General features: G+C 47.2%; 1 protein-coding gene across 1 annotated transcript in view; it reads left to right on the plus strand.

Moving 5' to 3' along the window:
• Positions 1-27985, plus strand: part of IGDCC3 (immunoglobulin superfamily DCC subclass member 3) — a 95347-nt gene that overhangs the window by 39861 nt on the left and 27501 nt on the right. The window contains exons 3-5 of the mRNA XM_079317971.1: positions 16802-16946; positions 19680-19810; positions 24197-24334. Of these exons, the coding sequence (XP_079174097.1) occupies positions 16802-16946; positions 19680-19810; positions 24197-24334 (414 nt within the window). The remainder of the gene's footprint in view (positions 1-16801; positions 16947-19679; positions 19811-24196; positions 24335-27985) is intronic.

Consider the following 27985-nt stretch of genomic DNA (forward strand, 5'->3'; position numbering starts at 1 on the left):
GTTTTCTGCTGGATCTTCCTCCTTCCAGCTGGAAATACAGCGTGGAAATACTGCTACCTGTTCATGTATTTGTGTGCTGGTAATCCTGTACTTTTAAAAAATATTGCCTTAAAGTATCTCCAGTCTGCTCTGTAGTCTCCTCTGTTTTGGTCATACACCTGTAGCAGTTTGGCAGTCCTGGAAATGCAGAATTACAAGTGAGAGGTTTGTGTCCAGTGGGATGTGCAGGTAAATCTGACCAGTCTGTGCCCAAATTCACCCAGTTTTCCACTCCTCTCCTACTGTAAAATCAAACTGAAAAAAGCAGGATGGCTGTCAGTAAATAAAACCAGTTCATTAAATAAAAGAAAAAAAAAAACAAGAAAAAAAACCAACAAAACAAATCCTAAACAAGATAGGACTCAGACTCAGCAACACACCTCATCTTGGTTGCCTTTGTTTTTTTAGTTGCCTTATTTTTCAGTTGCCTGTTTTTGGGGGGTTTTTTGGGTTGGTTTTTTTTTTTTTTTTCTCAAATGGCCAGGTATTTTAAGTTTTGGTAGTGGTACTTTTCCTTTGCTGTATCAAATAACTCTCTGCATGGACTACCTGGCAAGAACAATCTCTGGGCAGCCAGGGAAAAGGAATAATTTTACTGCCTGCATCCAGGCGTGACTCCAGTGTTTCATGCCACCACCTGGGCTAGGATGGGCTGTGAATACAGATCATGCCTTTCCTTTCCCTATTTTTCTCAGGCTTCTCATTGGGAAAAGGGCCTTTGCTCAGAAGTCACCAGGGAAATGGTTATAAAAGTTTTATTGGTGAGGCAGAAAGATGTTTCCACTCTTGCTGTTCCTTGGGAAATAAGAGAAGGAAAGACAGATAATGTTTTGTCTCTTTATTAGATTGGGAAATCATCTATAAAGCAGAGGTGTATTTCAAACCAAGCCCCCCACGTCTCTTGTTAATGCCAACTCAGCAGCATCCAGCTGGGTGGATGAGGGGTTTGGATGATGTAGGACTTTGAAGGGATCCTGTTTTAATGGGATGAGAGCCACAGAGGAGCCAGATGTGTGGTGAGAAGAGCAGAGCCACCAGCCTGGCTGCCCTCAGCCCTTGCAGTTCCTTGCAGCAATGCTGCCAAGTGGTAACATTCACCTGTGATAATCTGCAGGCTGGAAAAACTCATCCTTGGGGGACGCTACCTGCCTGGTGGTAGAGCAGAGCCTGTGCATGCTCAGGGGGTGTTGGTAGGACACTGAGGGATGGCAGTGAACCGTAAAACGGCCTTAAAAGTGCCAAGTCCAAGTGAAGCTATGCGGCTTAAAATGTTTTATCATGTCGCATGCCAGGGCTATTAGTCCCCTTCTGTGCTTCTGTCAGGCAGCATGGCAACCAGCAGTGAAGTTTTATCAGATATTAAAACCTGCTTTTGAAATTTCTCTTAGAGCAGAATGCTAAATCAACCTCTTCACAGCAATATTTCTTTTTTTTTTTTTCCTTCTTCTTGTGCTGTTTCCTGCCTGGCAGCTTTACCTTTACTTCCATGCTCTCTCTCATTTTCCATCAGCTCTATCTGTAACCATTTTGTGTTTTATTGAGCATGAATGAATAGTGATGCCTTTTAGATGAGTGATATTTTCATCTGAAGATGCTTGTTTAATATAAGCCTCCACTCAGCTGTTACCCCAATGATGCTTTGTGTTTACCAACAGATTATTTCAACTAGCTTGAATTTGGAAGCAAATTTTACATGGGGAGGTTTTCTTCCCTTCTCCTACCCCAGCAAAAATTCTGCTTTTCTTCTGGTGGGATGTTATAGGCCTGGAACACGCTTCAGAGGCTGTGTGAGCTGTGTAAGGGCTGCAGCTTTGCTCCTGGGGCTGAGTGTAACCCACGCTTACCATATGCTACCACCCTTCCCTTTAGGTAAAATGGGGGGTTTTCTGCCTCCTTGCAAATGATAGCAGAGACTGTAATCACTCAAGCTGTTGCCATGTGGATCTCAGTGCATTTGGGAATAAAATTTTCCATCTGTGGGAATAGGTTATGAATCTAAAGTCATTAGAAAGGGTCTGGGTTTACCCTTGGTGCTGTAAGCAGGATCTCAGCTGTCAGTGACAGTGATGGATCCCCAGATACCTGCTTGTTGCAAGGCATCACTGCCACCCCCAGAGGTTCCCTGGGCTGTGCAACAGCAGCTGGACCTGGGGAGGCAGAAATATGCCTCAGTTGTTAAAAGGTTTGGGTTTTGCTTGGTCTGAGGTTTGTCACAGCAATTCCCAGGAGGTCTCTGCTGGTTGAGCTCACTCTGGGAAGGTATGTGATGGTTTTTTGGCACTGATGATAAGTGCCACTCCTGCTTACAGGAACTGGGTTTCCATCAGTTCCATGAAGCCAATGATGGAGGACAGAAACAAAATTCCTTCCTGAAGGTTGACTTTTCTGTTTGCACCCAGATGGAGGAGGCAGATGTTTGTGCATTTCTCCAGCCAGAGCTGAGTCCCTTCAGAGCTCTGACCTGCATCAGATATGGATCAGCATCAGATGTCCCCAGGGTAGCACCTGGGAGCTTTTGGAGGCACAGTCATGTTAGGTGCAGGGAAAAGGAGGGATTGTGTGTCCCCCCCGGGCTGAAGATGCCCTCTCCATGCCTTGAGAGCATTGTGCACCTTTAACCCTTGGTGGTTTGTTCTCTTGATCCTCATGCAACAGCTGGCACGGGAGGAGGCTGGAGCTGAACTCACATCCTTGACAAGGTGCTCAGCCAGCCTTCTGCTCCACCAGCACTGACTTCTCCCTTGTGATTCCGTGCCAGGCTCTGCACCCTTGTCCAGTACCATAGTACTTGGAGAGTTCAGACATCCATGGCTGCAAATGTTCTTTTGGGACCCGAATCCTCTCGGGTCCACGTTGCCAAAATGCTCGGGGTTGCTCCCAGAGAGAGGCACTGCTGCCAAACCTGGCCCAGAGCACTCACATCGACACCTTCATGCCCTGCACAGTAATTTCCCAGGCAGTCTGCTCATCACAAGGACATTAGTTAATGAGGCTGCTTCTGAGAGCACGGCCTGAGTTCATCTGGGCTGCTGCAGAATTTGCATCTGGCCGGGGTTGTGCATCTCGCAGCCGAGCTGCCAGCACTGGATGAAAAGGGCAGCGCTTCCAGAAACCCTCGCAACGATTTGTCTTGCAAATGAGCTCCAGGGTGGCTCGCAGCGAGCGCCGGGCTGCGGCTCCGTGGCACCGCAGCTGCCGCGCCCCGCTCTGCTCCGCTCACCAGCCCGGCTCCTCGCGAGCGGGCCACGCATCTGCATTAATTTAGATGGCTTAATGTGGGGAGATCATCAGCTTGATTTCCCCTGTGGCTCTGGGAGTCAGCTGGGGCTCCGGGGCCTCCCATTAGCGGCCCAGCCCGGTGCCAGATGGCGGGTGATGGCTTGCGGAGGCTCCGGAGCTGACGTGCCCCATTGTGCGACGACACAAAAGCGAGCCGGTCTGCATGGTTTTTTTTCTTACCCCCCTTTCTGCTTTCATTTTCCTTCAGTGCTGTCACCCTCACTGCTAATTCCTGCAGCTCTCTTTATTTATTTATTTTGCTTCGTGGTGGGGAGGGCTGTGAAGTTGCTGACAGTGTTTTCCATGTGGATGCTCCTGCCTTGCGCCACGCAAGTGTCTTCAGGACTTTGCTTCTGTCCTTTATTCTCTGCCTGAATATGCATATGGTGTGCACAGTCCCATGTGCATGCACACCCCCATGGAATATCCTCTTGGACACTTGGGTGTCATAAACAAGTTATTAGGGTGTTACAGTGAGTCTCCTGGGGGGCCATTATATGCCATGAGGTTTTGTTAAGATTGATCCCTGAATTAATCACCTTCCTGAATATTTCAGGTGTCCCAGCAGTTTTTCAGGTTTGTTAATAGTCTCTGCTACAGTCACCTGTTTGTTACAGAGTTTTCATCTCTTTTGTTGATACTGGAGAGGCACCTGTTTTGGGCTGCAGGTGTTTTTTCTGATGAAGATGCACATTTCGGGAGGCAAAGGACTGATTCCTCAGGTTTGGTACAGGACACACTGAGCATCCCTGCAAAGGCCCCCTGAAGATCAGGTCTACAGGCTTTTGGCTCTGATTTCCCCAGTGTGCTGCAAACACAGGACAAAGCTCAAGTTCAGAGCTCAAAGTCACTTAAAATGCCCCTCTGTAATCCCTCCTTTCAGGTGCAGTGTTTGAGCTCTGCCTGCTCCCTAAAACCCACATCACTTCTGCAGTGCTGCTGCTCCTTGGCATTTATCATCACTCCAGCCCACGCAGCTCTCCACATTCGTGTATGCATCCCAGACTTTAATTAAAATGAAATTTCATGCTGACAGAGAGCTTAGGTGGCTAAATGATGTTAACCTTGGCACGCGGATGGGGAGTGAATCTGAGAAACAAATGAAAACATCCCTGCATGAGCAGGGACTGGGACAGAGGAGTCCCAGGCAGCTGCAGGTCTGGCTGGCTGTCCCATCGCTGACAGTCTTTGAAGGCAAATGCTGGTATCTAAATTTGAGTTATGTGGCTGCCTGAGTACTCAGCATGCCTTCTAACTCTTCCTCCTTTGGCAGGAGCTGCAATGTCAGTGTTGACCTCTTCTCCAGGCTTGGCACTGCATGCTGGGTTTCTTTTCAGCACCTCCTCTTGTCTTTTGTCCATGGCACTGCATTTTGTTGCCATGGGTTGTTTGGTAGGATGGGTGGAGATCAGTGGAGGATGTAGGGACTTGGTGCATTGGCAGAGGGCTTAGGTGCTGGCAATCACAGGAGAATCTGTCACTCCTAGTCAGGGAACCACTGCTCAGGGAGTCTGGTGGCCTTCCACCCCCCAGTCTGCCCAACTGAGTTTCAGGGTGCATAAACACAGGAAGAACCAGGAACCTTTGGGTAAAATATTTGCAAATTTTACAGTAGGAAATAACACAGGCTCTTCCAACCTCTTTTCTTCCCAACAAATCCATAAAGCCCCTCCTTGTAGCCCTGCAAGCTGATAGTTGTCCCATCTGGGAGCATCCCATGGGAATGCTCTTCAAAGGCTTCCTGAGCCTCACTGCCCTCTCCTGCTGCTACCCAGGGCTTCTTGTCATATCCTGTGCCCATAAACAGTACCAAAGGTCCTTGCAAAAAAAGGAGAGGCACCACCTGAGGTGACCTGTGTTTGTTTAATCAAGGATAAAAAAGCAAAAAAAATTAGAAGCATCTGAAGTATATATGTGAATGCCTTAGCAAAGTGCTCAAGGCTGAAATTTAGTTTTGCTCAACTGCTCATTTAAAGAATTCCTCACAGAAAGGACTTGGTTATTTCTCTGTGGCAGTAAGAGATGCAAAGTTCTGTATGTGGTTATGACACAGTACAGAGGTTGGGTGATGGCAGATTATGATTGTGGCTCTCCCATGGGCATGGTCAGATTGTTTTTCTACTGTATTGAATGAAACCTGTTGTTGCAAACCATCTCTCAGGAATCTCACCCTGCAAGCACAGCCCTGTGTGGTGTGACTGTAGGTACAATAAACCAGAGAGCCCTGTGATGGCCTCACAGGAAATCAGTGTGTCCCCTCTTTCTGTCACTTTGCTTCCTTGATGTGATGCTCTGGGATGGTTCAGTGCTGGTGGTGATTTCCCAGGCAGTGTTGTCCCACCAGCCACCAGTGCTCAGCACGTGCCAGAAAGGATGTGCTGATCAGGAGCAGCACTGCAGGGTGATGGCAGCCTTGCCTCCTTGACCCACCACTTTTCTCCTGCCACCTCTTTTCAATGAGTCCTCAAAGGTAATGAGTTTAATTTGATAAACTGGGCCCAGGGTGAGGTGTCACAGTGGGTTTAGGAGATAAGCCTCCCTGCTTCTTATCAACAAGAAGGCAGTCCTCCCTGGAGAGCTGTTTTCTGGAATGCATCACTGCTCCTCAGGTTCAGTGATGGTCTGATGATAGCGAGGGAGATAAAGATGGTGCGATTGGTGGTTTGTAACTCTGCTATCATTTCCTTCCTCTGTCACCATCTTCCTTCTTATCTTCAACCATTCTCTTGTATCTTTACTTTGTGTGTTTGTCTGCCAGGACGGTGATGTGTCTCCCAGTTGTATTTAGGATGCTGTGGGGTACAAAGGGAGGAGAAAGAGTTCACTGTGGGGGCAGAGGTGCCTTAATATAGAGTGACTTCTTCACATGGACCTAGCATGAAATGGAAACTGTCACCTTGTCATTAGAGTCTGGAGGGACTCTGGCTCACAGAGTCTGACCTGTGTTACCACCCTTATAGTCATTGAACTTTAGACTGGGTTGGGTTGGAAGAGACCTTAAAGATCATCTACTTCCAACCCCCTTCCATGGTCAGGAACACCTTCTACCAGAGCAGATTGCTTCAAGCCCTGTCCAACCTGGCCTTGAACACTTCCAGGGATGGGACAGTCACAGCTTCTCTGGGCATCCTGTGCCAGGGCCCCACCACTGTCACAGGGAACAATTTGTTCTATTATACATCCACATTTGTTCATGTGTGTACACACTGCTGTGCCTGCTCTGGCCAGCAGTGCTGAGGTTCTGCCCCAGATGCACCTATCCCAGCAGAGGCACAGGAAAGGAGTTAACACTCTCTGGTTCATGTACAGAAATACAATCCCCATCTCCTGCGAGCTCCCAGAGAGAAACCGGTGCCGACATCAGACCGCACGTCCTGCAGCGCGGGGCGATCCGCCAGCTCGGAACTTTCTCTTTGAGGTGGAAATGGTTTGGCTGGCAGCCAGGAGGGCGGCGTGAACGGAAAGGGGGACTTCCAGAGATAAGCTATTTTCAGCCAACGGGGCTTCTCGCCGCGAAATAAATAGAAAAAAGGACGAGCTCTACGTCTGCGGTCATGTGTCCTGCTTTCGTGGATTTGGCCTATTTTCTGAAGAATGGCTGTAATTCAGCTTGAATTTCCTCTGGATTGCTGCCAGCAAAATAGGAAGCTGTTGCTATTGCCAAGGAGCGAACAGGAATTTATGTAGTAACTCAGCCACAGGGATGAGATGACAGCTAACGGCTTAGCTGCTGCTAGGAAGAAAAGCAGACCTGGGAGGAACCTGGATTTTCTCAGGATCACAACAGTTCAATCCTTTCTACATCTTTGGCATTATCCCTTTCAATCTGGATTGGGCAACATCGAAGCGCAATATCTGTGCTCAGCACCAAGGGATGGGAGCAGAGCTGCTGTCAGCATTTAGAAAAATCACCTGTGTTTGAGTGAAATTCAGAGTTAGAATGGACAAAAAGGAGCTTTAGAGCACTTCTTTGCAATGCTAACCCTGTGCCCCGCTTGCTCTGGCTCAGTGCTGTGGTCCTGTGGTCTCTCCTCCCTGTGCACGGGGCTTGCTGAGTATTTCCCTTGCTGTGATGTGAGGCAGCTCCTCTGTGGGAATCCAGCCTTTTGTGATTATTTTTCTATTTAAATAACTTCTTTAGTTATCATGTGCACCATTTCCACTTGTGTTTCATTCCTTAATAAAGAAGGAGAGTAGTTTATCATGCTCAGCAGAGTATGGACGTGGTGAAAGACATACTGTTCTGAAGGATTTAAAGTTAATTTCCGTCAGACAGAGAGACTCTTGTTTGGGGTACTTCCACAGCCGCCTTTCCCCCCTGCTCTGGCTGCCTTGGGTCCACAGGGAGCTTTGCCTTGTGTCTTAGGGCAGCTCTTCCCCCTGCTTGGACCCCATGTGCTGGGAGGTTTGCAGGTCTGTAATGCTTTAGAGTCAGGGATACAGCTGGGACTCAGGCCTGCTGTGCAATGGGACATGACAGAGAGGTGCCTCTGGCTGCCACGGAGCCCATCACCTCTGACTGCCCACTCCATCATGAAAACCAGAGTCTCCATGCTGTGCTTGGGATTTTGCCAAGACCTGTGAGATACTTTGCTGTATGCACTGCTGCCCCATGGACCACCAGATTTGGGAAAGAGATCATCTTAGAGGCAATTTCATCTCTTCCAGGCACTCCTCACTGCTGCCCAAGGGAATATCTCAGTCTGTGCAGCAGGCAGGAGGGCTGTAACTCAGTTTTCCATGGGCTTGGCCATCCCAGCTGAGCAGAAGCAGTGTGATGCCCATGGCTCAGCAGCACTGAGCACTCACTGAGCTCCCTTGCTCAGGCAAAGCTCCCACCTTGGCAGGGCTGACCCTGCTGCAGCAGGAAGGAAAATGAAGAGCAAATCGCCAGCACTGGTGCTGTTTGCTGTCGGCCCGATAAAAATGGCACCTTGCCCAAGTCTTCTATAAATCACAGGTTCCATTTGGAAAGGAGTTTTCTGTGGTAATTAATGAGCCAGTATAAAGACATTAAATGGAGAATGTGTAGTGATAGAAAGGCTTGTCATTCACTGAGCCATCTTCCCCCATGTGAATAACCATGGGGGAACAAAGGCCAAACTCCTTATAGACTGAAGTGCACTATCTCTGATAGCTGGGAATGAAGTAATTCTCTGAAAATAACAAAGGCGCAGTGAAATACATTAGTAAACTAATTACAAGAGAGCTGGTAAAAACAGATGCTGAAAATTTAAAGCTATTACTGGAATGATTGCTGGCAGAAAAATGGGGGCTGACAACAAAAAATTAAAAAATGCATCTCATTTAAAATTCATTAGCCTGTAAATCAGGACAGCTCCCTGTCTGAAAGAGAGGCTGATGGCATTTCCGTGGGCAGTTGTGATGAAAAGCTTCCTTGCCTTCACCTTTACGGATTCCACCGGTGCCTCTGGAGATGCCAAAACAAAGTGTGCACTCGTTGGTGAGCACAAAAAAGCAGGGAAGCTGCTGACTTTGCCCAGGAAGGTCTGAGCAGGGATGTTTCTACCCAGAGGTGTTGTGAGGGCTGCTGAGGATAACACCTCGTGTTGCTTGGCTCGCTGCCTCTCCAAGCTGATGAAAAGCAGGATTGCTCGTCCATCCACACTCGATATTGGAAGGAGTTGGCTGCAAACAAAGTGGTCCAGGGCCAGAACCAGCTGTGTGGGAGCTTCCTCTTTTACTATCTCCATCAATATTTGGGAGAGGGATGGAAAACATCAGTATTGTGCAACAAATCAAAGTGGTAACTATGTAATTTGTCTTAATTATGTGTGTCAGAGTAGGAAAAACATGAGGAGCTCTGGATGGGAATCTGGCAGGAGAGACCTGCCTGCTGGCAGCCTACTGCATGCTTTACTCTGCCCTTGCTGAGCCAGCCTTTCCCAGAGGCTTGTGGACAGCTTGCCCTTCATTTTCTTATTACTTCAGGGGTCTGTAGAGGCACTTGAGTGGGATAAATCATCGCTATTTTGCAAAGAGTGAATGTGTGCTTCAGAGGAAAGTCCTGAAGAAGCCATTGCTGTGAATGCAACAGGGAGGGACATCTTGTGGTGCTGGAGGGGAGCCCCACTTTGGGCTGGGGGAGCCTCATGTGATGCTGGGATTTCTTAAGAAGTCACCCCACAAAAGCACAGGAACCCTTCGTGGTGAGTTGTACCTCTGGGCAGGTGTCACAGCAGTCAGGGTTGCCTGGCCAACGTCACCCTTGGTGCTGGAGCCCTGTGCAGCTGACAATAACCCCTTCCTGCACTGCAGAATCACCCAGCCCATGCAGTCTGCCCAGGCAAATTAAGAGTTGTTTATGGCATTTAATACTCCCCCTTCCCTCCAGCAGCAGGGCAGCAGGACCACAGGTTTGGCTTCACAAATGGTCGCCTCAGGATACACTAAATGCTGTCATGAGCCAGAGAGCAATTTCATCTTGAAAAATTACTGCAATAGAGCTCCCTGATAAAGGTCTCTCCCAGCAATACCTCCCTCTTCGCCAGAAACTTCTTCTCTCCCTGAAACCAATTTGAGAGCGCTAAAGGGGCTGTTTATTAGTTGATCCCCCTGCAAAACAAGAGGGTTCTGGAAGATGAATAACCACCCTGGGCTGTCTGCTGTGCTGCTTGGTGTAGCAGGTAACATGATGGGATGCTGCCATGTGCTCTGAGCGGGGAGGGAAGTGAGAAATTTGATCCATGGCATCTTTCAAAGTGGTTTATAAGGAGCAGTCTCATGGGTAGAGTGTGCTGTTGGCACTCAAGGGAGGGAAGATGTTGGATTTTGGTTGTGACCATGGGTAGGGCTTTGTGCCTATCCCTAAAATAACCAGTAACTTTACAGGAAAGGTGTGAGGGTGCTCAGACAGCCCTGGTTGCTTGCTGCACATCAGAGGGAGTGTTTGTGCCAATGCACAATGCTCTTACTTCCAGGGTGGGATAATTTCTGGCTACAGCCACTTTATAGTAGGTCTTGGGTCTCAGCAGGCAGCATTTGGGCAGTGCTGCTGCACAAGGGAGAGCATGGCAAAGGCCACATGCTCTCAAGGCATTGGCATTGGCTGCTCCCCTGGTGCTCTCTGTTCCCCTAAGTTAAAACAAACAGGGCTGGTGGGCTGTTCAATGTTGGGGACTCCCACATGACTCCCTCATGTTCTATACTGGGACAATGTGGGGACAGTCTCTCTCCAGAGGTGCAGTATCTTGTGAGTTTTATAGAAATTGTGAGATACTACAATATAAAACAGTCCTTGGGCCATAGGGCTCCTGTTATTTCCATGCATGGTGCAGAGGCTGCATTTATCCAATCAAAAATCTTTCCCACTCACAGGAGAGTACCCCTACATTAACAACTGATGGTGGTATAGTTAATTTTCCACTAAGTGAGCTATAATAAATATTGTGGCTATACTAAATGTTCTCTAGGACTGGAATATGGGTTTGGAGATACCTGTGATTGTGCAGGAGTGGTTGGGTGTCCTGACAATGAGCAGCACATTCAGTCAAGCCTTAGGAAGAGGAGTGGAGCTGCAGTGCAGGCATTCAAAGGGTGTCCAGGTGCCACCCTACAGGGACCTTTTCAGGAAGAACCCATCATCCTCCTGGTTCCTTTGCTTGTGCAGGACAGCTAGAGCAACCAGGGGCTCCTGAGGTTGTTCCCTCTGACCCCTGCTCTGCATGCAGTGAAGATGTGTTCATTACTTTCACAGGATATTTATCATCCCTGCACGGAAGCAGCCCCTACAGGGCTTGTGCTTTTTTCTGCTTCTGAAAGCAGCAAACCAACAATAAATCATGGGTCAGTAGCGTCCATCAGAGCTGTTCATTGCCATGCAGCAGGGAGGTGACCTGAGCTGGATTTGGCTCACAGTCATCTCATGTGTTATGCAAAAAGTTGAGAAGCCACAGTCCCAGACTAGACAGAAATTTGCCTCCTGGTTGACTTGAGTCATAAGGTAATAGATTTCCCCCCCCTGCTCCTCTTGTAAAATATCTGTTGCATGTTCCCTCCTGTGGGCAGCTGCTGTATCCCACTGTGAGGCATTATCTCTGTTGTCTCCCTTTCATCCCAGTCCCAGGAGCTTGGGACAGGAGAAGAAAACACCCCAGGTGGAGACTTTGGTCCTTAACCAGAGAAGAATGTATGATGTGCTGTCTTCTCAGCCTGTTTTAAATTCTTCCAGTCAGCTTTGATTGCTGGTGAAAACAAGAGACAGGAGTATGCAAAATGCAGAGAGAACAGAGCCTGGACCATCCTCCATTCATGCTCTAAGCCATCCTGTCAGCTCCAGGGGAAGAAATCAACGGCCAAAGGAAAAGAGCAATAAGCACTTGTTTGCAAATATTCCAAATAAAAAGTGTTCAGGACTCACCATTTCCCTTTACCTCTGCACAGACCTAGGTGGGTCATCCTCCCTGTTATCTCACCAGCTGTTTTGGTTCCTCTTAAAGGAACTACATTCCTCTAAAACGTCTTCCTTATTTCAAACTCTCCTGAGTCTTGCAGCCCATATTCTTTTGAGATCTGAGGCTCAGCATGGACAATAGACATTTGGGATTTTCCTTGCTATGATTAGTGGACAGGGGCAGAGAGGATTTTCCTCTGTGCTGGGAGAGGCACGGCTGCTCTTTAATATTTCCCTCCCTTTCCAAAGCTGAGAGAAAGGCGATTTTTCTTCCCTTTAGATGTGAGCGAAGGGCCCCGCTCCTGCTACTCCTGGAGAATTAAATAGATAAATGGGCGGCGCTGTTGTTCACGCTTCACTATGCACAAAGCAACTTGCATTCCAAATTGGGCTCAGGGCAGCTCAGCACCAAGCTCACAATAGCATCATTAGACACGCAGGCACAGAGCCTGCTCTGCAGCTGGACTGGCCACCGGGCTGGCCTGCCCTGGGCTTGCTTTCTAGCTTTATAAAAATGCATCTTTAAAAAAAAAAAAATGTATAGAAAGAAGATTCAGTGTCTTTTTCTTAAAGGCTTGGACAGACGTTGCTCTTTGGAGGCAGAGGGAAGAGAGGAGAGGATGGGATTCGTGGTGTCCACACGCTCCATCTTCTGTGCCAGCTCCTTCTCATTGGCAAATCCTCCATTTCCAGAGTGGAGGGGACAAATAAGGAGCCTGAGTCTGCAGAGCCTTCACCTGCTGACTTCTTTGAGAATGTTCCCTGGCAGGTTGCTGACTTAGTGGTGAAGGTCTCTTAAACCAAGAGAATTGAGAATTTAATCTCTCTGCTTACCTTGGCACTGGTGGCTTTCAGGAAAAGGAGTTGGGTGCTCCATGAATCTCACAGATATTGAAGGGTGGTTCTGCTGGAGCTCTCAGCCTGATTTGAGAGCGGTTCAGGCATTAATTGGCATGATGTTCATTAAAAACAACCCTGGCTTCTGCTGACCTGAATTTATTATTAAGTAGAGAAATTCAGTATTAAAATAGTTCACTGTCATCAGAATGGAGCCAATCTTGGAAGGGCTCAGTTTGCCCATGGATTGTTCTCTGCACTGGGCAAATAATTTGCCTCCCAGAATTCACCTTCCTCAGTTGTGACAGAGGTAACAAAGCCTACCCTCCTTGGTAGGAGCATCTGGAAGCCTGTGTACTGGAGGCACATCCCCATAGAAGTCTTGTTCCTTATACTGTGTCAACTGTGAGGCATTTTAACCACATGCCTACATTGGAAAAGGTCTGAATTCAACAGGTTGGTGGAGACAGAAATGTGAAGAAATGATCTTCACGTGTGGCTGGTATTTGTGGACTGTGTGGCATCTGTGGTGGTGTGGATGCTCACTCCTCCCCAGCATTGTCTTGTGCCAGAGCCAGCCTGGGTCTCTGTTTCCCTCTGAGTAATTTAAAATCAAGAGGCAATTTGATTGCAGAACTAGTTGGCCTTCCCAAAAGCTCTCCTAACACCATGTTTGGCACTGAACCTTTCAAATCTTCCTCCTCTCCTTATGACTACACAATGTTTGTGTTTTAATGACTCTAAAGGCCTGGGATTTGCTTTGACATACCAAGTTAGTGTTTTCTTTTTCTATATCAAATCTAGGTCAATCTCTGGCTTAGCACTAATGCTGCACTGAGCAAAAAAGGATTGGCCACTAATGGTTTCAATTTAGTTTTTTATGGAGTAGAGAAAATTTCACTCAATAGCTATTTTCATTTTTATTCCATTGGCCTTTCCACCAGTCCTGTTGGGATGGAGAAAGTGCTTATGATTTGATTAGAGGAGTCCCCAGAAGGAATCCTCCATGAATATGGATGAGGTTAAGGGTTGCTGCTCACCTGTGTCCATAGGACATGCCCTCAGGGACTGAATCCCACTGGCAGTTCAGTGGGCAATCCCAAGCATGGGGGTTTCTTTATGGAAGAGCCTTGCCTGTGATCCAGCATCATCCTAGTTAAGGTCCTTAGTTATATAAGACAGGGGAAGGAGAGAAGAAGAGGAACTCTGCTTCATGTGTCCATGTGCCTGTAGACAGTCAGCATTCAATCTGAATTGGCCAACATTTTTTGGAGCAGCTCCACCATGCCTGCAGTGTCAAAGGGCTGCCAGGACCATTCCCTGTCTGCTGTGAGCCCTAATTTTGTCTTTCCCTGCCCTGTGGCAGTCGCTGTGTACCACAGCCAAAATCCAGGTGGGATGATAGCAGAAGCATTGAGACATCACAGGTTGGAGAATTAGTGTGGAGCAATGAGTGTGCATGTGATTTATGCTGTTTTTATGGCTTGATGTCACAAGGAAATAGCAGAGGGAAGTTTAATGGGAACAGGGTGGCACTCACCCCTCTGATGATGGTAAAAAAGGCCTGGGGCAGCAGCAGTTCCTCCACTGGCACATGGATGCTGCACTGCTGGATGGCAGAGACCGCTGGCGGATGGATTAGTGAGTGCCTCCCCTCTTAGGAGCTCGCGGGTGAATATTGTGATTGCATGTATTTATTTTTAAAATTATTATGGCCATTAGCATAGAAATGAGCTGCAGCTCCCTGGCTGCTGGCCAACCCCACCCGGGCTGACGTGCAGCTCTCCTCCTTGGCGGCTGGAACAAAAGCACCCGGCTGCTAACAGAGTCCTGCTGCTTGCCACGGGGAGGCAAGTGACAATCAGGAGCAAGCACTCTGCAGCATGAGTTTGTTACAGCCAGTTGGGACATATATAAAAACCTCACATGGGTCAGCAGAGATTGAGCCCCTCCAGGCAATGCCCTGTGAAGAAGTTGAGCTCCTATCCCTCTGCTCTCCTTCTCCCTGGTGATTTATTCCCAGGCTAAAAACCCACTAATCACTCCCATTGAAGTTTTCTTGCTGTTTTACAGGAGATGCTCCAAAAGTCTTTTGTCTCTGCAACTGTAAATAAACTCGTAAACCTGTTTTAAAAATAGCATTTTGTACCTCAGTGCATGAATTTTTAATGCATCTTCTGCAAACCAGCTGGTCTTGGCAAGGGTCACAGTGTTTCCTAGGCATTTAACATAAAACTGTGCTTCAAAGCCACATTATAGTGTCGTTGAAGAGTAATATTTTACTTAACATCCTCATAACTGAATTATTTATAACTTGCCATGTTTTATTCATGATAAATATTAATACTGGTGTCTTTAAGAGTAGAGGTTATTGCTGCAGTTTTACCTATAAGAGGTGATATTATTGAAATAAAGGAATGGCAATGAATTCTCTAGCCAGCAGAGCGAAGTCCGTGCCAGGGCTGTTCTCATTCACACCTCCCTCTTTTATCAACCTTGTCAGCCACCAAAAAACCTCAGTGCTGAGCATTTGTACATTTGAAAGGAATTTTCTTGCAGGCATCTGAATCCCTGCTTTTTAAAAAAATTTCTTAGGGAGCTTTGTGTAATTCTCAATAATTCTTGGATTAATTTCCTGGTGAGGGTCCATAAGATTTGGCTTTGCAAAAATGTTCACCCTAGTCTGGGTTTCCAGCCTTGAAATGTTCTGAAGGCTCCCTTGAGCTCTTCTGCTGCAGGCACCTGTGGATCCCCAATCTTTTGAAGCATCCCTTGCCACCTTGAAAAGGGCATCACCTGGTGTGGGAGACCTCCTAGCAGCCTTTGTGCTCCTTTCCATGTCTGAGTGCTCTGGGCCATGATGAGTGTCATTTCAAGAGTAAATCTATATGAATTGGGTAAATTGCCGTTGCACCATTGGGCTTCATCCTATACCAGAGAGGATAATTGCATTGGCTTTTATCTTGGGAAAGAGAAATACAATTTTCTGTGATCTTTCACCTTGTGCTGGTGTGTCCCCATCTGGCTGGAACATTGTGCAGCCGCTCCCTGGTCTGGCTCTCGACGTGGGGCTGTCTGCCCATCCCACCCTCATACCTACAAAACCTTCCCAACCCTACAGCTGTGCAGGACTGGGGCTTTGCTCCGTGTTGCTCCATCAGCTTAACAAATCTGCCATCAGCGGGTTGAGAGCGGTGGTTGCGGGAGCAGCGCAGGTTAATGCAACACATATTTAATGTATGATTGCTAATGGCCATCTCCCATCTGCCTGAGCCCAACTGCAGTTTGCAGATGAGTGATTAAGCTGCCCTGACACACAGGCAGCTTGTTCCTTAGCAGACCCACAGTCATTGCACTTGATGCACGTAAAAGGGGTCGAGGCTTTCTTGCTGGGGAGGGGGGTGTCACTGGGCTGGGGCAGCAGAGTAGGGGGTTCTCTTGGAGTTTGTTTTGTATGGTAATGGGAGAGACCTTCCTGTGGATGCAGCACTTTAAATGAATCATGAGCTCAATAACCACTGGGATGTTTATTAGCTTTGAATATGTTTATTGAGGAGTCAACAGGCAGCACCTTCCAATTAATTAATAGTAATAATTACAGTATTATTTATGTGGCTCTAACAGCATGCCAGAGTGTTTCTGCACGGTGGTTACAGCTGTGGCTTGCTGGAACAGGCTGGTCTGTTTCTATGTTTCTATTCACCTTGCCTGGCATGTTGGGGTTCATCATTTGCTGTCGGGTGGTCCCAGCCCCAAAAGCCTCATTTTGCCGAGCTCTTGGCAGCTGCCCTTTCTTTTGGCTAAATCCTTTTGCTCCCCAAATATTGACATTGATGGCAACAGAAAGAATCCATCTCTCTTTTTATGTGGACTAGGATCCAAAGACCACTGAAGCTACTGGGAATGACCTCTCATAAGTGTCAGTGCTATGTCTGTGTTTCTCACTGCTCTGGCAGACCTTGCTGAGGACCATGAGGGTCTTGGAGCAAAGTCTCCTGGTTAAGCCAAAGTTCAATGATTGAATGCCCAGAGGCAGGTGGGATGCAAGAACTTCCCACTAGTCTTTGTTTGTGTCTGCAAGTTAGACTTCTGCTCTTACATTACATTACAGTCCCATGTTCATTCTGTGGGAAATGAGAGTGTCTTTCTAGGTCATGTGAAGTTGCTTACAGCTTCCAGTTGTTGGATCTTCCTTAACATGTGAAAAATTTTGTCTCTCTTTTTGTCTACCAGCAATGTCTGACTTCCACATCCACCCTCAGAATGCAGTGGTGGAGGAGGGCGGGGTAGCAAGATTCCAGTGCCAGATCCATGGCCTGCCTGAGCCAGTCATCCTGTGGCATAAGAACAGCATGCCAGTCAACACAGACAACGAAAGGTAGGACGTGTCCCAGCCACGTGCTGCTGGCCTTTCTCCAGGTGGGAAAAGATGGCCAGACTTCCTTTTGCTTTCACAGTTGTGCTCAGGCACAACTAACCTGGGTTAGGGGGTCTTGGCCAGTGTTTCCACCATGGAAGACTTTATTGTTTACTGTGTTGTGACTTTTCTGGTTTGGTTGTCCTTTTGCCCAAATACTTGTAGTAGTACTGGCATTTCCCAGGAGAGGTAGATAAAGCAATTAGCTGATTTTGAAAGGCTTGCATTGACCATCTCTGTTCAGCCCTGCTCCAGGTTTATTTTCCAGCCTGGAGACCTGCCCAGCAGGCCTCAAAGAGCTGGGTAGCTTTGGCATCCTTCAACCCTCCATGGCTCCATTTTGTGGAACTCTTTCTGAGGCACATCCATGACGTAGCATCGTGCATATGGGTCCTGGACTCTTGCAAGTGCCAAATTACACTGTGGCTGCTATTCCCAGGTGGAATCCCTCGTGTGTGGCAACTGGGGAGCTCTGCAGAGAGCTTGCTGCAGCACCCTGAGCTGCCATTTCCCAAACAATCTCCTAAAGAGAAACTCCAGCTGCCTCCCTTCCCAGGCTGGGCCAGGAGCGGCACGTCGGCGCTTCCTGTGTTTGACAGGCTGCTCCCTCCGTGTCGGAAGCGTCCCTGGGCAGGGTTTGCTCCTGGGACAGGTGCAGGAAACGCGTGCCCAGGGCCGCAGCCCCAGCTGCAGCTCGGGAGCTGCTCGGCCAGGCTGGGACACAATCGCTCACAGCACACCTCCAGCACCACTGACGGCCCTGCCTTGGGAATAGGCCAAACCAGGAAGCTGTAAGGATTTTCCTGAAAGCCTCTATTCTTAAAAATGTCAGTTCTGCAGCAGAGTGTGCTTGGGTTCTTTGGCAGCAGGAGAAAACACGAGGGCTGGAACAATGCCTGACCTTCTCAGAGTGGCAGTGAACTTACAGTAGAAGGACCCAAGAGGCCGAAATCTGCTGTGGAAAACTGCAACTGTCAGGTTTTGTTTTTCCTTGCATTTTTCAGCTGAGCTTTTTTTAGCATAGCACAGGGTTGATTTGTTAAACTTGATCTCCCCTGAAGACTTCTTACTCATACAGGTGCTGAACTGGGGAAGTGGTAGAGCAGAACCACTGATCCGAGGTGGCATCAGCAGAAGTAAAGAGTGGAGAACTGTGCTGATGCTTTGTGGCATCCCAGTGAGATGTTGCAGGAGAGGTGAAGTTCCCCCTGAAATCCTTCATGCATCATTGATGCTTTCCATTTGAGCCCAGGGACACAGTTGTGGAGATGGTCAGGAATGTGGCAAGGATTTAAATGTGTCCAGGACTTCTTTTCTCCAAGGCTGGGGAACCCTAGGGCCGAGGAACCCCAAGACTGAGAAGCTCCAAGAATTAAGAAGCCAGGACTTTTCTCCAACCCAGAAAAGTCCAAGCTCTGCTCGTTCCTGCTGCTTCTCCTCTGGGGAAGGCAGTTTGCCCAAGCTCTGGAGGATGTGGCCCAAGAACAGTTTCCCTATGTTCATCTTCTGATTTTGAAGAGATTTGTTTTTTTGTAGGAGTAAAGTTACTGGGGAAGTTTTTTATTGTCAGCTCAGTAGATTAATCTCTGACACCAGAGCCTGGGTGATGAGAGTTGCTTCTCTAACTGAATTGGATTTCTGCATTAATCACGCTTGGTGCATTTCTGCGTATAAAGTGTATATAAATTTGTATGCCAAGTCTTGCACTTGGAGGCTTTGAAGGCAGAATAATAGCTTTGGAATTGAATCTTCTAATGCTGTGGGCAGATTGTTAACAAAAATGAAGGCTTCTTGTAGTATAATTGATCCAAAACAATGGGCATTTTAAAGTCCCAGAGAGATTGCAATCAACTCCGGGCCGTGTAAAACTGATTGCTGTCGTGCTGCCACCGACACGGAGCCGCACGTTTGGGACCTGCACGGGGAGCAGGTTATAGGCACTTAACCATATGCTGATATGGAGAGAGATATGCTTCATCTTCCGGACGGAAATGGCTTATTAACTCATCACACTGTAATGACTTACTACCAGCCAATTTAAACAAGTGGTTGCCAAGCAACCTGTAATGTATGTGTACATATATGTGTGTATGTAGCATGATTTAAATGTGCCTGTGTTTTAAAGATATAAAATATTTATTGATGTTTACATTTGCCTGCTCAATATTTATTTTAAATGTACCTTTTTGTGCATCTGAGGTTTTAAGGTCATAAGATTTGAGTCCTGGACCTGGAGTGGGAAGTGTGGAGTACAGGTTTCTGATGCCTGTCCGTGGGCACTGTACTTCAGCTGATGAGTGATAATTTCCACATCATGGTAACTCCAATGTCAGCTGTCTTCACATGCAAATGCACTGCTGGAGCTTTTCTGCAGGTTAAATAGGAAGCATCTATTTTGTAGCCTTCCAGCAAAAATCGCCATTTCTCAAGGATGCATCAGGAGATAAATTATTTTCTTTTACCCTCCTGTAAAAGAAGACCAGAGGCTCAAGTATCAAAAAAAAAAAAAAAAAAGTAAGAACTGATGTAGAAGCAGGCATGGGCTCAGCCTAAAGGGGTGTTGACCTCTGGGTGGTATTGGCACCTCTGCACTGGGATGCAGGGAGCCAGCCTGCCTCGCCTGGATGGGTGTGCAGCCTGCTGTCACATCGTGTCCTGCTTTGCAAGCTTTTGATTCTGTTTTCTCTTCCACAGGTACACACTGCTTCCCAAGGGGGTTCTCCAGATAACAGGACTAAGGGCAGAAGACAGTGGCATATTTCACTGTGTTGCCACCAATATTGCTAATGTGAAGTTCAGCAGGGAGGCCCGGCTCACTGTGTCAGGTTAGTGCCAGCTGTGCTCTCCTGGCTGCCTTCCTGTCTTCTTCCCACTGCTGTTCTGGACCAGGACAGTTTAAGAGAGCTTCAGGCTGAGAGGCCTGAGAGGCATTCCTCTGTCCAGCCATAACACCTTCCTTGTTTTGGATTGTTATTTGTTAAGACCTCCTCCGGTGTGGGACATCCCAGATTCCCTGTGGAAATGGAGATTGCATCTTTGGAGATAACAGGCAAGGGAAGCCCAGAGAGGGTTGAGTGGGTGTTTCTGAGTTCTTTCTTACATGCAGCCAAAGGTCTTTCCCTTGAGCTGTGATTCTCCTGTACACATAATTGCTGGTAGGAGAAGCTGGAGGCATTCCAGCACAGTCACATCTCACAGCTTCCCATCGCCCTCCAAAACACTACCTGGCCAGTGGTTCTGGAGCAGAGACTTAGCACCTGTACCAAGTGTCATATTATCCTCTGCTGACTGTAAAAAAGCAGCATGTGTGAAATGGGGTGAAGCCAAGGCAGGAGTGATGCTGTGTATGTCAACTCTGATGGGGAAAGAAAGCAAGTGAACTGGTTCTAAAAGACCTGGAAGCTTTGGCTCCCTGTTACTTACCTGTTTGCTTGTTCTATGCAAACAGGAGCCACGTAGAGGGAAAAAAAGAACAGTAAATTATCGATGTGGTGAAGTTCTTAGTGTCAGTTTACTGGCCTGAGTTATTATTTCTCGCAGGGCAGAAAGCTCTAGTTGTTCTCATCTGACCATCCCTCATTGCAGACAGATATTTTCCAAGTTTCCTGTCTGCGAAACATTCGTGGTTTTTTTCTTCTCCTTAAAGCAGTTGGATGATGAGTACAGGCACCATGTGTGTTTGTTTGAGAGTTTGGACCATGCTTCAGTGCCTGCACTACTGGACATTTGCATGGAAAACTCATTGTACTGGGTTAAACCTCCATGGAAAAGGTTTGTGCTCTGTGATGTTTGCTAAGAAAACACAGATATCTGTTCGATCAGGGCAGCAGGTATGTGTTAGCGTGTGCACCCTGGGTTTTGGCACAGCAGCAGAGCTGTGGTGAGCCACAGAGGTGCAAGGGGCATTGTTTTGCTGGTATGGATGTTGTGTCAGTAAACACTGAGCTAACATGAGTGCTGCTGTGCACATAGTGTTAGACATGATGGGGTAAGCAGAATTCTTGCAAATCTTTTGTATCACCTCCCTCTTGTGTCATGGTGAAGGAAATGATCTCTCTGCTCTTCATGATGGCAGGAGAACTCCCACTTTTCCCAGCAAGGCAACAGCTTCAGCCATTGCTTCACCCACAGAGAAGCACCAGGTCTGCTTCCCTGAGGTTTCCAATCCAAGCCCTGGCTGGAGGGAGGCGGGAGAGGGTAAGAATGGGCTCTGGAAGCCTGTGCCCTGCAGGGCACTGCCACAGCCCTGCAGGAGAGGAGGAGGAGGCTGGCTGTGGGGGTGCAGGAGCCTTTCTCAGCACTCTCCCTGCTCTGGCTGGCGGGGCTGCCGGCAGTGAGCAGCACAGAGATGTCTTCCCGTGCTGCTGATTGATTATTTTCAAGTGCCTGCTCAGCGGAGCTGCTCCCCAGGGGCTGCCTGCCTCTCTGCACTGACACCTTTCCAGTGTGAGCTGCGGCTCTCTCCTGCTGGCCCTTTGATCAACATCCTGTCCCTGCTGGAGTGCCTGTCACTGCTGGCAGTGCTGGGGACCTCCCCATCCTCACTGTGACTGCTACTGGAGGAATCCCTGGGGACCAGGGGCATCATTAGAGCCTTTCCCCTTTCAGGATAAATCCCTGCGCTGCTCTGAACCCTGTTGAGCTCCCGCAGCACTCGCCTGCCACGAGTCCCTCATTTTGTCACTTCCTCATTCTTGATCCTGCATCAAAGGCCTAGTCTGGTTAAAGAAGGAAACCTCCTCCTTGATGTTGGGACGTGGTTGGTCCCTTTGTGTGACTGCTGTGTCCCAGTCCCTGCTGGCCCTGGAGCTGTCACTACAGTGGGAGGTGTGCTCAGCAGCAAAGCTACGGAACCATTCCATGGTCTTTGCAGGAAAAGATAAGCAGTGGTGGAAATGCCACTTCCAGAGTTGGGACATCATTTGCCCTAACTTAGGGAGCTGAATCCACACTCAAAAACCTGAATGTCCATTTAAGACAGAGTAGAAATCAAAGAATGTGATTTTTTAATGTTTTATTGTCAAAGTAGTGTATTTTATAAATTCTGCTTTGAGCTTGGCTCCCATCTGCTGATATTCTTGGATGACCTTGGACAATTCATTTTGTTTCCCCGTGTTTTGAAATATTGAAATCGCTGTATAATACGCTGATAATACCGTATTATTCTAAGCGTGAACATTTAGTATTGTGATTCAGAACAATAAATCTACATGGCTTTTAAAGGCACTCCGAGGTACTGAGGGGAAGGTATTGTTTTTCAGATCTCTTGGGGTTAACCAGCCGGTCATATGAATTTATTGTACATTCTGGTTCTCATCAAAAAATCTGCATTTTATGGCTTGCAGTGAAATGCATTTAGTGAGAAAGTCAGCTCTTAAGTCACACTGACACGGCGATTTTTCTTGGATTTTGCCCATTTACACACAAGCTCTGAGTCGCTTTATCGCTCCCTGCTTTGCCCCCATAGGAACAATTAACAAACGAGCTGCTCTGATCTGTGCTTGCCCTTGGACCACTGTGGAATCCCCCTACTATGCCCTGATTCCAGCCCCTGAGCTGCTGTGGAAGGGTAACACTCAAAAATGCAGGAACAAATTGTTTTTCTTGGGGAAAAGCCCCTCTAGGTAGATTTTCGTGGATCGGTTCTCTGTAATGAGCCTTCTGAACATTGGAAAGTTCAAACCCTCACAGGAGTCAGTGAGGGTTGGTCCCTATGGCTTTGCTCCCCAGCCCTCCCTGTGCCACACTCCTGCTTGGGCCCAGATGACCAGCCCAGGTATTTCTCTTTGCAGGTGTACAGAGCTTTTTTTCACCAGCAGCTGTAAGATTGATGGAATCCCTTAAGCACTGCTTTGACCTCACCATTTCTGGAGTATAACCCAGCTCTCATCAGAGACAGGGAGAAAGACTAATGCAGAGATTTTCAATGTTCCTCTTTACAGATGGAGAACTGAGAATATCTCTTGTGTTTCCTCCTCTTCTGCTTCCAACAAATGGGACTAAAGGCTGCAGGGACATTTGGCCCAGGGATAAGGCACTTCTTAGGGACTTAGGAGATGTGGGTTCAGCTATGGTATGCATTATACAGGATGATGTTTTTGTCCCATGCTATCGTTCTGTTAAATGAAATATGTTTTCTTTTGCTTTTCTTGTGCCTGTCTAGTGTCCAGGGTCCATGTGCCAGGATATTGTTCTATTATGGGTGTGTACATCCATCTTATTCTTGGTTGCTGCCACTTGGTGCTACTGTAGTGCAACTAAAGGATTAGTGACTGTATCCTGAACAGCAAACATTTCACAGTTATATCAGTGCAATGGGGTGCATCCTTTCCCTGCAGGAACATGGTAGGAAAAGGTGGTGTGCAGTCATCAGAGGAGTTTCCTCTCAGAAAGGTCCTCAGCAGGAGTCAGGGGCTGTTACTCCATCACTCCTTGTCCCAGGACAGGTCTTTTGGAGTAACTGACACCAGCAGCAAGAGAGTATGCTCACAGAGACAGTTAGGCATTGTGGTCTGTGTAGATCACTTTATGGCTCAAAATGCTGAAAGATAAAGCAACTCCTTCATTTATTTGCGTTCCTGCTGTCTTGCATGTTGTGTTTTCCTTATATACCACGCACATCTTCTCTGCAGTTCCTGCTTTATGCTGCTGATATCCAAGTGTTAACAGGGCTGTTTGTGGCTGGTTCATTGGTTTGGGGGTTTTCCCCAGGGATAATCAGTGCACACTTTAAACATGTTCAGTGTGACTGTCACACAAACACTGTGCTCCTTTTGTTTCATGTACATCTCAGATTTATTGAGGGTTACACCAGCCACATAATTTAGAATCCTGGAATGGTTTAGGTTGGAAGGACTCTTAAGGATCATCTCATTCCACCCCCTGCCACGGACAGGGACACCTTCCACCATCCCAGGTTGCTCTGAGTCCTGTCCAGCTTGGCCTTGAACACTTCCAGGGATGGAACCCACAACTTCTCTGGGCATCCTGTGCCAGGGCCTCCACCACCCTAACAGGGAAGAATCTCTTGCAAATACCTAACCTCAACTTCCCCTCTTGCAGTTTGAGCTCATTACTCCTTCTCCTCACAGTTCCCAATGAAAGAGGATATGTACTTAGAAGAGATGCACTTAGAGGATGCCTGAATCCTGGATGTTCCCTTTAAGCAGGAGGCAGCCAGAAGCCTCCTGAGCACGGTGCTGTCGTTGCAGGCTCCCGCTCCAGCGTGTACAAGGACCCCATGATCCTGGTGGGGCCGGAGAACCTGACGCTGACGGTGCACCAGACGGCGGTGCTGGAGTGCATCGCCACCGGCAACCCCCGGCCCATCGTGTCCTGGAGCCGCCTCGGTAAGCCTGGGGTCCCTGGGATTTCCTCCTCCTCCTCCTCTCCATAGCCATCAGGTAGGAAATAGGTAGGTGCTGCTGACTGTTTTATACAACAACTGATTCACCCTCTCTCTTCCCACAGAAGGTAATTGTAGGCTTGAAATGCTTTTTATCCTCTTGTCTACACTTTGTTTTTTCTCTCTGCCAAGATTCTGTTTTCAGCTGTTAGAGAAGTGGGTTGGTTAAACCTGTAGATGTTTCTTGAAAGGTGATAATTTTATCTTTTCTCAAGTGACAGCATCTTCTGCTGCTGCATCAAAAACATCACCACTGTTGGCCTAGAGAAGCAAAATCATACACAAACACATCTTTCACATAAAAACAGACTTGAAAGAAATTTGCTGCCTGTTCAGGGAGTTTTAAAACAATTTTAAGGGGGAGAGAGTGTTTAAAGTAGTGTGTCTGAAGCCCTGAAAAAACAAATGCTTGCTGCTGGGGTCCGTGATATGTTTTTAAATCAGCATGGAAACCAGAGGCAGTGTCTGATGGCATCATGCAAGGGAGGAAGAGCAAAGGGCTGTGTTTCTCTAAGGTTTATTTTAGGTTCTAACTTTGTGATGATAGCTTAGAAACTGTTTTGCTCAGAGCAACACTTCCACTGCCCTACAGAAACCTGTGCTGAGTGAAGAGCTGATGGATTTTGTTTTATCTCCCCGATCTTGTAACTCTGCCCGTGTGCACAGTGGGGTTGGGTTCAGTTAGGATTTCCCAAGATCTTGTGGTCCTCGAGGTCACATCATTTTTGGGATGCTCATCTCCTGGTGTCTCCCGAGGTGGCTGTGAAGGACAAACAGGGATAGTTCTGTCTCATGCTGCTGTGCTGGATGTGGGACTCCACCCCCATGGCTCTCCAAGGGTTGGGATCAGCTCATGGGCAGGGTGGCTTCCCGCTCCAGAGCTGCCTGCCAGGGAATGAGGACTTGCATCCAATATCAGTTGCACATTTTTTCCATGTTTTCCCTCCTTGCATCCTCTAGTGGCTTGTAAAATCAGTCTTTTTATGCCACTAACTGGTATTTTTGTCTCCGGAGCCATAACCATCAGATTGATGCTGTTTTAAAAATTCCCCAGATACTCTGTATCACTGGTTTGGTTCTCTTGGACACAAGGCAGCTCTATGTTAGTGCTCAACTATAATAAACTACTTTATAATTGCCTTAATTATAAGTGCTTATTACCTTCTTCAAAACACTTGTCTCTATAGAGCAGTGCAATAATGAAGATGTAATAGCACCGTGTGATGTTTGTCTGGATGGTCTGAGCTCAGTATTGCCTTCCACTAAAAATAAATACCCTCAGCACAGCAGCAGAATCAGAGCTACTGGAAAGGAAACAGATCCTGTTATTTTCCCTCCCCTTCAGCAGGAATGTTTCCTGTCCAAAGCATCACAAGGTCTCATTTAAGATGACAGTGATCCTGACAGCAGTGTGGTGCAGGGGCTCTCTGATGACTTGGAGGGTTTGTCATCTCTTTGTAGCCATTTCAGAAGTGCTTTCATGTCTCCTTTTCTGTGTGATCATGAGGAAGGAGAGGGGTTTGTGCTGGACAGAGAGGTCCTCAGAGAATCTGTCATCTCTGGCTGCCTCCATGTGAAGGTCGTCTTCCTGAAGTTCCTGCTACAGATAACTCACTCAACTTAGGAAAATAATCACTTTTAATCCTTTTTCAGAAATAAAAAAATCCACAGTCGCAAAGTCTTAGAGAGATGCAGCTGATTTAGCAATAGGGATGGCTTAATTTAAGCAAAAAAAAGTCAATTCTGTGTGAGCATCTTTCTTTACTTGTAGAAGTAAGGAAGAGCTGTGATATTACTGTTGTGCTGGGACTTTGCACAGGGCACGTTGCCTTTTTGGAAAGTCTCTCTGAGCCCCTTTGCTCACAGTTTTGACATTGTGGCATTTCTTCTGTCAAAAAGGAGCAAAAGAACAATTTTGCTTTCACAGCTTTCTGGTACAGGGGAAAGCAAGCCATAAACACCATTTGCACTTCTTGCTTTGGCTTTGCTAAAACCTGGCTGGTTTTCAGTGGGAAAGGCAGCTATATTTTGCTTGAAGGAAATCATTCAAATTCTGGGCCAGTTTTTGAGTGTCACACAATCAATTTTGAATTTAATTTCTTTGGGAATATGTTGTAGCCCCTGACCACAAACAGAATTCCTGTGTCTCGCCGTGCATGAAATGTCAACATTCATTAGAGAGCAGGCTCTGAGAGAGATGTAAAATCATTAAGGGTTTGTTCAGGGAAGATAGAGCTTTTCCTTTCAGAGCTACACACTTCAGGCTTGGACCTGTATGTGTGCACAAATGAATATCCTGGGCACTTACTGCAAAGCCTTTTGAATGAAGGACGATTTTAATGTATCCTTACCCTTTAACTGACAGGCCACTGAGCTGGCCTCCATAAAGGGTACCAAAGCAGAATAATAAACTATTTAGAGAGATACAGAAAAGTGAGGCGAGAAAGAAAGGACAGTGATTATCTGATAGCGTTATACAGAAGTTGTCAGAAAGGGCCGCACAATGGGAAGGAAATTACTAAAGAGGGAGCCATTCAAGAAGTAAACTATACAACAATTGTAGGAGCCAATTAATTGGTAACTTATTGGACACAGAAGCTTGCAATAGATGGCTGACTGGTTGACAGGAGCACCGTTCTCGTAAGTGTTTAGAAATAATAGAGTAAATTTCACCACTTCACATACTGAATAGTCAACTGTTGCAATGTACTCTAAATATGCTAATCCACAGTGCCCAGTGTCCTCAGGAGCAGGAGACCCATGTGTCTAAAAAGTGGAAGGCTACTATGACACAATACAAAGAATTCACAAAAGACCTAAATGATCAACATTAGAAAGTTGTTACTTTCTTTCTACTTGCTACTTATAAAAGGCGTTGGTGTTGTTGCATATTCATATCGCCTGGCACGTTTTAAGGGGCTCCGTAATTGGTGCTGGTGTGCCAATCACTCGGTTAGCAGGCGGAGAATGGGCTCCAGAAAGCATCACACACACCTTGGAAAAACAAATAATGCAACTCCCAAACCACAGGCGTCTTTCATCCAGACTTCACCCCCATGGGGAGCCTGGGAGTGCCTAAAGGAAGGCTGGAGGGGGACTTCTTGCAAGAGTGTGCAGTGGTAGGACAAGGTGGGAATGGCTTTAAGCTGAAAGAGGGTAGATTTTGATTGAATGTTAGAATCTTTCAGATCTCCTCTATGAAGAGATGACTTTGTGGTGGCAGGTTATGCCAGGAAGGTAGATTTACAGGGTTTGGATTGCCTGATCCAAATCATTCTTCAGTTCTCCATGTAAAGAAAACAGGGTTAAAATAAATAGCAACCTTTGCAAAGCAGGTGTGAGACATCAGTCCCTCAGCACGGCAGTTCTGCAAAGTGCTGAGCTTTCAGGATGCAAGGAATTTCTTGTGTAAACACTCTGTATTATTTATATGTGTTGTCAGTATTGCTAAGTTGGACTAGATATTAGCTGAAGACCTTCTAGCTGACTGCAGGATGGCTCAGGTTGGGTGAGGCACAGAAGAGTGAAAAGGATGGAACAGACTGGGAAAGTAGAGATGTTTCTGTAGAAGCTCTTTTCAGTGCTTTTGGAAAGG

The sequence above is a fragment of the Erithacus rubecula genome, assembly GCF_903797595.1.
Source record: "Erithacus rubecula genome assembly, chromosome: 14".
NCBI classification, from domain to species: Eukaryota; Metazoa; Chordata; class Aves; order Passeriformes; family Muscicapidae; genus Erithacus; species Erithacus rubecula.